The 12,635-nt window shown below is 47.1% G+C and overlaps 1 protein-coding gene across 2 annotated transcripts in view; it reads right to left on the bottom strand.

Annotated features, from left to right (window-relative positions):
* Positions 1 to 12,635, bottom strand: part of pnpla7b (patatin-like phospholipase domain containing 7b) — a 94,710-nt gene that overhangs the window by 22,641 nt on the left and 59,434 nt on the right. For both annotated transcript variants that reach the window (XM_034090721.2, XM_034090722.2), the window contains exons 24-25: positions 6,163 to 6,345; positions 3,722 to 3,840 (exon numbers count right to left, since the gene is read on the bottom strand). In XM_034090721.2, the coding sequence (XP_033946612.1) occupies positions 3,722 to 3,840; positions 6,163 to 6,345 (302 nt within the window). The remainder of the gene's footprint in view (positions 1 to 3,721; positions 3,841 to 6,162; positions 6,346 to 12,635) is intronic.

Consider the following 12,635-nt stretch of genomic DNA (forward strand, 5'->3'; position numbering starts at 1 on the left):
AGTTATGTTCAGAGCACTGGAACCTCAACATGTGGAGGAACATTATGTTCAGAGCACTGGAACCTCAACATGTGGAGGAACATTATGTTCAGAGCACTGGAACCTCAACATGTGGAGGAACATTATGTTCAGAGCACTGGAACCTCAACATGTGGAGGAACATTATGTTCAGAGCACTGGAACCTCAACATGTGGAGGAACATTATGTTCAGAGCACTGGAACCTCAACATGTGGAGGAACATTATGTTCAGAGCACTGGAACCTCAACATGTGGAGGAACATTATGTTCAGAGCACTGGAACCTCAACATGTGGAGGAACATTATGTTCAGAGCACTGGAACCTCAACATGTGGAGGAACATTATGTTCAGAGCACTGGAACCTCAACATGTGGAGGAACATTATGTTCAGAGCACTGGAACCTCAACATGTGGAGGAACATTATGTTCAGAGCACTGGAACCTCAACATGTGGAGGAACATTATGTTCAGAGCACTGGAACCTCAACATGTGGAGGAACATTATGTTCAGAGCACTGGAACCTCAACATGTGGAGGAACATTATGTTCAGAGCACTGGAACCTCAACATGTGGAGGAACATTATGTTCAGAGCACTGGAACCTCAACATGTGGAGGAACTTATGTTCAGAGCACTGGAACCTCAACATGTGGAGGAACATTATGTTCAGAGCACTGGAACCTCAACATGTGGAGGAACATTATGTTCAGAGCACTGGAACCTCAACATGTGGAGGAACATTATGTTCAGAGCACTGGAACCTCATACATGTGGAGGAACATTATGTTCAGAGCACTGGAACCTCAACATGTGGAGGAACATTATGTTCAGAGCACTGGAACCTCAACATGTGGAGGAACATTATGTTCAGAGCACTGGAACCTCAACATGTGGAGGAACATTATGTTCAGAGCACTGGAACCTCAACATGTGGAGGAACGTTATGTTCAGAGCACTGGAACCTCAACATGTGGAGGAACACTTATGTTCAGAGCACTGGAACCTCAACATGTGGAGGAACATTATGTTCAGAGCACTGGAACCTCAACATGTGGAGGAACATTATGTTCTGAGCACTGGAACCCCAACATGTGGAGGAACATTATGTTCAGAGCATTGGAACCTCAACATGTGGAGGAACACTATGTTCAGAGCATTGGAACCTCAACATGAGGAGGAACATTATGTTCAGAGCACTGGAACCCAACATGTGGAGGAACATTATGTTCAGAGCATTGGAACCTCAACATGTGGAGGAACACTATGTTCAGAGCACTGGAACCTCAACATGTGGAGGAACGTTATGTTCAGAGCACTGGAACCTCAACATGTGGAGGAACGTTATGTTCAGAGCACTGGAACCTCCACATGTGGAGGAACATTATGTTCAGAGCACTGGAACCTCAACATGTGGAGGAACGTTATGTTCAGAGCACTGGAACCTCTACATGTGGAGGAACATTATGTTCAGAGCACTGGAAACTCAACATGAGGAGGAACGTTATGTTCAGAGCACTGGAACCTCAACGTGTGGAGGAACATTATGTTCAGAGCACTGGAACCTCAACATGTGGAGGAACGCTATGTTCAGAGCACTGGAACCTCAACATGTGGAGGAACATTATGTTCAGAGCACTGGTACCTCAACGTGTGGAGGAACATTATGTTCAGAGCACTGGAACCTCAACATGAGGAGGAACATTATGTTCAGAGCACTGTAACCTCAACATGTGGAGGAACATTATGTCCAGAGCACTGGAACCTCAACATGTGGGGGAACATTATGTTCAGAGCACTGGAACCTCAACATGTGGAGGAACATTATGTTCAGAGCACTGGAACCTCAACATGTGGAGGAACGTTATGTTCAGAGCATTGGAACCTCAACATGTGGAGGAACGTTATGTTCAGAGCACTGGAACCTCAACATGTGGAGGAATGTTATGTTCAGAGCACTGGAACCTCAACATGAGGAGGAACATTATGTTCAGAGCACTGGAACCTCAACATGAGGAGGAACATTATGTTCACAGCACTGGAACCTCAACATGTGGAGGAACATTATGTTCAGAGCACTGGAACCTCAACATGTGGAGGAACATTATGTTCAGAGCACTGGAACCTCAACATGTGGAGGAACATTATGTTCAGAGCACTGGAACCTCAACATGTGGAGGAACAGTATGTTCAGAGCACTGGAACCTCAACATGTGGAGGAACATTATGTTCAGAGCACTGGAACCTCAACATGTGGAGGAACATTATGTTCAGAGCACTGGAACCTCAACATGTGGAGGAACATTATGTTCAGAGCACTGGAACCTCAACATGTGGAGGAACATTATGTTCAGAGCACTGGAACCTCAACATGTGGAGGAACGTTATGTTCAGAGCACTGGAACCTCAACATGAGGAGGAACATTATGTTCAGAGCACTGGAACCTCAACATGTGGAGGAACATTATGTTCAGAGCACTGGAACCTCAACATGTGGAGGAACGTTATGTTCAGAGCACTGGAACCTCAACATGAGGAGGAACATTATGTTCAGAGCACTGGAACCTCAACATGTGGAGGAACATTATGTTCAGAGCACTGGAACCTCAACATGTGGAGGAACATTATGTTCACAGTGTGGAGAAGACGTGGAGAACGCTTTGCTGATTGCTGCACCATTAGATTGGGAGTGGAGAGGATGGAATGGCCTGCAGTCCTGACCCCCCCCCCCCCCCCCATTGAACTCTTGTGGGATCAGCTTGCTGTCAGATACCTCATTCACACCAACGCAACTTTTCAGGTTCTTCGGTTTAGCTCCGGCTCTTTTCACACCACCCAGAGTCCGACTGATGCTGCGTCATTGCGTCATCGTTTGCGTCATGACGTAACCGTTTGCGTGCCTGCTTCATAAAGCCAAACCGGTGTGAACAGGAAAACCCGGTGCTTTTCAAGCTCCAGCTCCGAACCGGCCCTGAAACACCGTTGGTGTGAATGAGGTAAGAGTGACCAACACATCCCACAGCAGAGTGTGAGCAGGCTGGTGACAGCATGAGGGGGAGAGGCTGTTTTGGCTGTGTTTGGTTCTTCCACACGCTACTGAGGCTGCTTGTTAAAATAATACATTGTTAACAAATAAATTGTTACCAATATGTCTTGTTTCCTCCGACTTCAATCATCCAATCCACCAAACAACACCAAACAAGCAGCAAAAAAAGCTGTTTGGCATTGGCAGAGGAGATTTGTCACATTTTCATGGGCGCAACCCACATATTCACCTCTGCTGCTGATCCCACAAATGCATGTTTCTTGCAAATGTGGCACCATTTGAAAGGTAAGGAAACAGGCTTTCCAACAGTATAAGATGTATTGCCAAAAAACATTGTTACAATAAGAAAATAATCTACAAAACACAAATGTCCTTACTTTTTGTGTTAAGTTTATATGATTAAAAAAAAACCTGCGTTACTCTAACACTGCTTGCCAGGTATCGTAAAAAAAAAGAACAGGTTCTAAAATGTGAAATTACAAAGATCTGAAACTTAAATATGATATTTCAATGCAGATGTTTGATATTATACCTTTCGTGGAAAAAACATAACTAATGTGTGGAACTTGTGTCAGATTTGATTGCAGGGTAAACAATGTCTCATTGAGTCTTGCTGATGTACTGAATGTGTTTGTTTATAAAGTGTATATAAAGTACCTGGCGCCCCCTCCACCCAGCACCAGGGCGATGCTGTTTCCTGTCAGAACCCTGGCCAGGCGAGAGAAGTCGGAATGACGATCCGGACCTTTTTCAAACACACGCTGATACAACTCTCTCTGCACACACACACACACACACACACACACACACACACACACACACACACACACACACACACACACACACACACACACACACACACACACACACACACACACACACACACACACACACACACACACACACACACACACACACACACACACACACACACACACACACACACACACACACACACACACACACACACACACACACACACACACACACACACACACACACACACACACACACACACACACACACACACACACACACACACACACACACACACACACACACACACACACAATACAAAAGATTAAGGATAAGTATTTGCACCAAATTGAAATGTACATATACCAGGAATGTCCAAAGATTGGCCAGCGGGCCGTCAGATTTAATACGGCCCGCAGCTCCGGTCTTATGATATATTATTTATGGCCCGGTAGCACTGTCAAACAGAATACATTTGTTTAGGCCCTGTCCACACGGAGACGAAATGGAGACGAAAACACAAAATAACCTAACCCCGGGATTCCACCGGGTCCGTCTGCGCCGTGGTTTTGTTCCGACCTCTTACAGCGTCAAACCCTACTGGGCGCGTTTCAGAAGCGGAGCGTCTTGCGTGCTGGGCCGGCTCGCAGTTTTTGTTAATTTGGGCATACTTCCTGGACAGGCTACTTTGTACAGACGAAGTTAAGAATAATTGTAATATTCCAGTTATAAACGACATGAATCATAGATGTGTTGCTGTATTTTAGTGGTAAAAAAATGCATTCATCATCATAATTATTCTATATATATAATTTACACAGTGCCTGTAAACCGGAGGAGAACGCTGGCATTTCTCTCTCTTGAAAGACTACGGAGGGATAGGGTCTGCAAAATTTGTTTATTTTGGGGATTGACTGGATGCTCTGACCAGTCCACTTCCTGCCCGGCACTATGCAACGCCTCGCGTCCCGTAGAAAATAGACCAGCCGCCTATTTTTAGCGGAGCCCAGCGCCGAGACGCTTCTGGGACGCTTCTAGCCGTAACGCGGCACGTCTGGTTGAATAGCACCCATTGACTAGACTAGTTACGCGGCCGTAACGCGGCCGTAATGCGGCCTTAACGCGGCCGTAATGCGGCCTTAACGCGGCCGTAATGCGGCCTTAACGCGGCCTTAACGCGGCCGTAACGCGGACGTAACGCGGCCGTACGCGCCGCAGACGGATCCGGTGGAATCTAGGGGTTAGTCGTTTTCAAATAAGTCTTCCGTCCACACGAAAACGGCTCAAGAAACGTGTCTGTTCACACGAGACCGCTCGAAAACGCTGGAGACGCTGTAGTACATATGCCGGGCCTGTAAGTGGCGCTGTACTTCCGCCACAAAAGCAGCGAATAAGACTGATTGAAGACTGATTATTATTATTATTATATTATATTATTATTGTTGCTGATGGTTGTGGTAGAGGAGCTGTAGATTTTGCACTAAAATCTGTATCATGGTCAGTAGCGTCTGGAGCACGAACGCAACCCTGTGATCCGCCATTGTTGTTGGCGAAACACATCAGCAATGACGCGGGTGGCGTGGGGGTGAGCAGGAGAGGTGGGGAGAGGCAGGGCTATGCCGTCATTGTTTTCAGGAAATGATCGTATAGGGCGTACACACGGAGCCGCAAGCGCTTCGTCCTCAGACCTACCCACTTTGGGAGCCGTTAACAAAGTGTATTGGATTCGGAATCCGAATCCGTGTTTCCGTTTCGGCCTCGTCTATACGATAGAGAACGTGGATTCAATTTTCCAAATGCTTTTAGTGCTTTACATTACATATTACACATATCAGACATGTAACAGTGAATATTGACTCTTTTCACCACACACACTGCGCACACTTTGTATTGCATAATATTTCCAGAATTAATTAATTTGTGTATGGATTCACTGAACAATTTCTGTTCTGATTCTGACTGGCACCCCACTTTATTTTAGAGTTGTTCACACCTGCCTTAGTGTCTTATATTTAGTTATATTGCCATTTCAAAAATAAAGATAATTGAAAATGGTGATATAACAGTGTATTTTATGTTACAGTAATGTTTAAAAAATGGCAGACAGGACTATTGGCCCCCGGGCATATTCACATTATCAAATCTGGCGTACTTTGAAAAAGGTTTGGACACCCCTGACACATACAAAAGACCTACAAAACGTAGGAAAATGAATATACGACAATGTATGGCAAACTATACTGTATTACAGTATATTATAAAATGATATGAGAATGTAGATAAATATGAATGATATGCTGGGCCAGACCAGCCATTAAAAGACTTAGGTTGGGGATCTTTACCAGCTTAGGTAGACTCCTCCGGGAGAACACTCTGCGGGGACAGGACAGGTGATGGTGTCTGGAGATCCAGCTGCGCATGTTCAGCCACTCGGCCGTCCCTTTGGGTGGGGGGCCATCCTCCCTGTGCAACAACACCAACTGCTTCTGAGCTCGGACTGCACTGCCCTCCAGCATTCTCTCCAACTACAGGTGGAGAAGAGGAAGAAGAAGAAGCTGACAGCCTGCACTCAGATCAGGGCGGTGCTTCATACAGTGAAGGTTCAAGGATCAAGGTTCAAAGGTTCAAACGCTTAATTGTCATATGCACAGCTACAGTGTAGTTATGGAAATGACAATCTGAAGTCCCAGGCTCAAAAACATGGTGTGGCATGAAGTGACCCGTCTTCATAGGCTAAAATGTTAAAAAAATTACAGACACAGCCGTAATGTAGCTACCGTAAATTGTAGCTTGGTCCAATAGCCTACACAGTATCAGATATTACCGAAAGTCACTTTTGACAAAACTGTCATCTCTAAGGTGCTTAAAAAGTAGTTTTAATGTGGAGGATTCTCTCATATTTTCCTCTGAATTCTCCAAAACATTGCATGTGTTTTTCCCACAATACTTATATCTCTCCTTACCTTCATAACTCCCCCCCTCCTGTTTCATTACCTGATTGTGTTCACCTGGGGCCCCTGTATTTCTATTCCCTCCCCACCTGTGTCTTGTTCTTGAGATTAGTCTTGTGTGCATTCAAGTTCTGGTTTCTTTTTCAGTTGTTGTCAGAGTCTTGATGTTGGATGTTTAATGTCACAGAAAGTTTCTGTTTTTTAATTATAGCATTGGCTTATTCATTTGATTACATGTATTTTCTGTGTAATACATCCTCTGATTTAAAGGGGACCTATCACACAAAATGCACTTTAGTACGTCTTTTATACATGAATATGTGTCCCCGGTGTTTCAGGGAACTCACCAAGTGTCAGAAAACACAACCCTCTCTCTTTTCCTCCGTGCAAATCTCTAAAAACGGGGCTGCAACGGAGCTGATTATTATTTGAATTTTTCTGACGTCAGAAAAGGGGTGCTCCGCCTATATGGGCAACTCTCCACCTATCAGGGGAATGAGAGACCGCTCGAACGCGCTGGAGACGCTGTAGTACATATGCCAGGCCTGTAAGTGGCGCTGTAGTCTACCACAAAAGCAGAATCAGCCCTTGCAAAAACAGGGCTGGAAAAGAGCAAATAGAGCGAAATGAGGCATGGCTAAAATGCATGATCTGTTTGGTATTTTGAAAAAGAAAATTCACAAACATGTTTTATATAGGTATGGCCCTACAATATGTGTTTCAAATATAGCATGATAGGTCCACTTTAACTTATCTGCTGTTGGGGAAATATTTTCCAAAGCCCATAACTTTGACCCAGTTTATCAGTTCATACTGTCCTGACTGAGCACACGCACCTGTAAACTTGGCTGCTGTGCTCTCAGTGTCCTGTCTCCCTGTTCCTGCCTGTTGGCGTCAGCTGATAGAGGTGTTATCATTCTATCTTGTTATGCACAATGTTGATTATTCTCTCTGAACTAGCTAAACACATGGGTCTTGGGTAGAGTTCTTTAGAATTGACGTGGCAACTCTACCGTGAAGTCAGAACCTCTGGCTCTTGGACTTGTTTTGTGAATTCTTCGGCCGAAGCTCTTAAATAAACCATCAGTGTTTGACATCAAAGCTCCTGCTCTCCCCGTGTCTCCTTCCTGAGTCGGTGACTCCCACTGCATTGCTACACAGAAGTTTCTCCCACAATCTGCACTTCAGACTTCCTTAAAAACTGTAAGGATCAGAATCAGGTTTGATTGGTCACTGTCAGGCATTGTAAAGTATTGGGGTGTCCAATATAAAACGTTATCACCTATAATCTCCTCCTAGAGCCCCATTAGCTGCGTTCACACTGCGGTACTTTTCCCACAAAGGTTCATGCGAATTTAGTTCGCATGAACTAAACAGATCGCGTTCACACCGGAAAAAGTCCCTGGGGGTGGATTAGGCAAATGAAGCCGCTGACGTCACTTCTTCTTCTTCTGCTTTGGGTTTACTGGCAGGCCGCAAACCACTTCACGGCGTATACTGCCGCCCAAAGTCCCCGGCCGGAAGTCCCCGGAGTTGGGGACTGGCTGCTGGGACTCCCAGCAGCTTCTACTGAAGCCTTCCGAGTAAATCGCCAGAACGCCGACACCTCCTCATCTCCACCGCTCCCATGTTTTATTTTGTGTTGCCATAAGTTAGTCTCTCTGCGTTTCTGCGCTGGGCTAATGCTAATAATGCTAATGCGAGGATAATAAAACTTTTTGGGAGTTTTACGGGGCGTGGTTTGCAATTCGCCCAGCCAATCAGGAATATAGCTCTTTTCTCAAAAAAGAGCCGCTCGAAAGTCCCTGCTCTCTAGCAGGGACTTTCGAGGGGGTAAAAAGGTTTGCATGAACTACTTTTAGTACCGGCTCTTTTTGGTGTGAACGCGATCATGAACTAAGCATTGTGCCTGCCCAGTCAACTGAGCGGTCCTAGCGCCCTTCGCATACAGCACACAAACACACAGGCACGCAGCCAGACACACTGCATTGCGCGCAAACAGAAACATATTTTTTATTTTTCCCTTTACACCGGAGTCCGGGACAAACAAAGTCCCGTACGGGACACGCCCCTTTTGGCTCAAATACGGGACGTCCCGGCTAATACGGGACGGTTGGCAACCCTAAAAGTAACTAAAGGGATTAAATACATGTTGTGGAGTAGAAGTACACCATTTACCTCTGAACTGGAGAGGAGTGAAGTACACAGTAGCAAAACATTTAAATACTCCAGTAAAGTGCAAGTACCTCAACATTTTACTCAAGTACAGTAAAATATGTTAACATAATTATATATATTTCATTTATTTCACATTTAAATAAAGCAATTAATTCGGTTAACAATTTGTTAGTTTTTCCCTTTAACAAATAGTAAATACAAGAATACTGTTAAAGTACCGGATCGATAAGCAGTATGGATAAGATTAGTAGTACTGTAGAAAACCTTAACGATCCCTAGATATTACACAATTAAAGTGTTTAGAGAGTGAAATGTTGCTTTACGAATTTCAACACTTGATGCTGTCACCTTGATTCCAATGTCAGGAACCTGTATTTGCCTAACTGAATTGGTTTAAAGAAAGAAAACATTTTGACTAAAAGTTGACTAAAATGTCATTTTTCATCGACTAAAACGTTTTGAGTTTTCGTTGACTAAAACTAGACTAAAACTATGAAGGATAGAAATGACTAAAATGTGACTAAAACTAATAACTAAATAAACTTTTCGTCTAAAGACTAAGACAAAAACAGCTGCCAAAATAACACACACACACACACACACACACACACACACACACACACACACACACACACACACACACACACACACACACACACACACACACACACACACACACACACACACACACACACACACACACACACACACACACACACACACACACACACACTAGTGTTGTCACGATACCAACATTTTGGTTTCGATACCGATACCAAGTCAAGAATTGCGATTCCGATTCTTTTTCGATATTTTTCTTTTATTATTTTCATCCATCCATCCATCTTCTCCCGCTTATCCGTGGTCGGGACGCGGGGGTAGCAGTTCCAGCAGAGAGCCCCAAACTTTCTTTTCCCTGGCGACATCAACCAGCTCTGACTGGGGGATCCCAAGGCGCTCCCAGGCCAGCGAAGAGATATAATCCCTCCACCTGGTCCTAGGTCTACCCCTTGGTCTCTTCCCAGCTGGACGTGCCTGGAACACCTCCCTAGGGAGGCGCCCAGGTGGCATCCTAACTAGGTGCCCGAACCACCTCAACTGGCTTCTTTCGACGCGAAGGAGGAGCGGCTCAACTCCGAGTCCCTCCCTGATGACCGAACTTCTCACCTTATCTCTAAGGGAGACACCAGCCACCCGGCGGAGGAAACCCATCTCGGCCGCTTGTATCCGCGATCTCGTTCTTTCGGTCATGACCCATCCTTCATGACCATAGGTGAGGGTAGGAACGAAAATGGCCCAGTAGACAGAGAGCTTTTCCTTCTGGCTCAGCTCTCTTTTCGTCACAACGGTGCGGTAAAGCGACTGCAGTACCGCTCCCGCTGCTCCGATTCTCCGGCCCATCTCACGCTCCATTGTTCCCTCACTTGAGAACAAGACCCCGAGATACTTGAACTCCTTCACTTGGGGTAAGGACTCATTCCCTACTTGGAGTGGACAGTCCATCGGTTTCCTGCTGAGAACCATGGCCTCAGATTTGGAGGTGCTGATCCTCATCCCAGCCGCTTCACACTCGGTTGCGAACCGATCCAGTGAGTGCTGAAGGTCGCAGACCGATGAAGCCATCAGAACCACATCATCTGCAAAAAGCAGTGGTGCAATCCTTAGTCCACTGAACCGCAGACCCCCTCCCCCACGACTACGCCTCGAAATCCCATCCATGTATATTACAAACAGGATTGGTGACAAAGCGCAGCCCTGGCGGAGGCCAACCCTCACCGGAAATGGGTCCGACTTACTGCCGAGGACCCGGACACAGCTCTCGCTTTGGGAGTACAGAGATTGGATGGCCCTGAGTAGAGACCCCCTCACCCCATACTCCCGCAGCACCTCCCACAGTAACTCCCTGGGAACCCGGTCATACGCCTTCTCCAAGTCTACAAAACACATGTAGACCGGATAAGCGTACTCCCAAGCCCCCTCCAGGATCCTTGCGAGAGTAAAAAGCTGATCCGTCGTTCCACGACCAGGACGGAATCCGCATTGTTCCTCCTCAATCTGAGGTTCGACAATCGGCCTGACCCTCCTTTCGAGTACCTTGGAGTAAACTTTCCCGGGGAGGCTGAGTAGTGTGATGCCTCTGTAATTGGCACACACCCTCTGATCCCCCTTTTTAAAAAGGGGAACCACCACCCCGGTCTGCCACTCCTTCGGCACTGTTTCCGACTTCCACGCAACGTTGATTAGACGTGTCAACCATGACAGTCCCTCAACACCCAGAGCCTTCAGCATTTCCGGGCGGATCTCATCCACCCCCGGGTCTTTGCCACTGTGGAGTTGTTTGACGACCTCAGTGACCTCCCCCCGGGAGATTGGTGTTGATCCCCCGTCATACTCCAGCTCTGCCTCTAACATAGAGGGCGGAGTCGTCGGGTTCAGGAGTTCCTCAAAGTGTTCCTTCCAACGCCCTAACACTCCATCAGTTGAGGTCAACAACGTCCCATCCTTACTGTATACAGCTTGGATGGTTCCCTGCTTCCCCCTCCTGAGGTGTCGGACAGTTTTCCAGAACAACTTTGGTGCCGCCCGAAAGTCCTTCTCCATGTCTTCTCCGAACTTCTCCCACACCCGCTGCTTTGCCTCGGACGGCTTCCCTGACCACCGGTGTCCACCAGGAGGTTTGAGGGTTACCGCCCCTTGAGGCACCTAGGACCTTGAGACCACAGCTCCCCGCCGCGGCTTCGGCAATAGAGGCTTTTAACACCGACCACTCTGGTTCAATGTCCCCAACCTCCACAGGAATGCACGAAAAGCTCCGCCGGAGGTGCGAGTTGAAGGTCTCCTGAACTTGGGCCTCCTCCAGACGTTCCCAGTTCACCCGAACTACACGTTTAGGCTTACCAGGTCTATCCAGAGGCTTCCCCCGCCACTCGACCCAACTCACCACCAGATGGTGATCAGTTGACAACTCCGCCCCTCTCTTTACCCGAGTGTCCAAAACATACGGCCTCAGGTCCGATGATACGATAACGAAATCGATCATGGACCTTCTGCCTAGGGTGCTCTGGTACCACGTACACTTATGAGCATCCTTATGGTGTTTGTTATGGCCAATCCATGACTAGCACAGAAGTCCAGTAACAAACCACCACTCCGGTTCAGATCAGGGGGGCCGTTCCTCCCAATCACGCCCCTCCAAGTGTCTCCATCATTGCCCACATGTGCGTTGAAGTCTCCCAGCAAGATTAAAGAGTCCCCTTCAGGAGCCCCATAAAGGACTCTTTCCAGGGTCTCCAAGAAGGCCGTATACTCTGAACTGCTGTTGGGTGCATAAGCACACACAACAGTCAGAGTTTTCCCCCCATAACCCGCAGGCGTAGGGAGGCGACCCTCTCGTCCACTGGGGTAAACTCCAACAACGAAGCACCTAACCGGGGACTTGTGAGTATCCCCACACCCGCCCGGCGCCTCACACCTTGAGCAACTCCGGAGAAGAATAGAGTCCAACCCCTATCCAGAAGTAAGGTTCCAGAGCCGACGCTGTGCGTAGAGGTGAGCCCATCATCACTAAGCCACCAGGGTGGGAGGAGGGGGTCAGGAGGACGGGACTGAACTGACCGCCCAGGGGCACGGCAGAGGACCAGGAAGGGGTCTCGGGCAGACGGCCCGGGGGCAAGGCAGAGGACCAG

This window comes from Pseudochaenichthys georgianus, chromosome 9 (assembly GCF_902827115.2).
Source record: "Pseudochaenichthys georgianus chromosome 9, fPseGeo1.2, whole genome shotgun sequence".
Lineage (NCBI taxonomy): Eukaryota > Metazoa > Chordata > Actinopteri > Perciformes > Channichthyidae > Pseudochaenichthys > Pseudochaenichthys georgianus.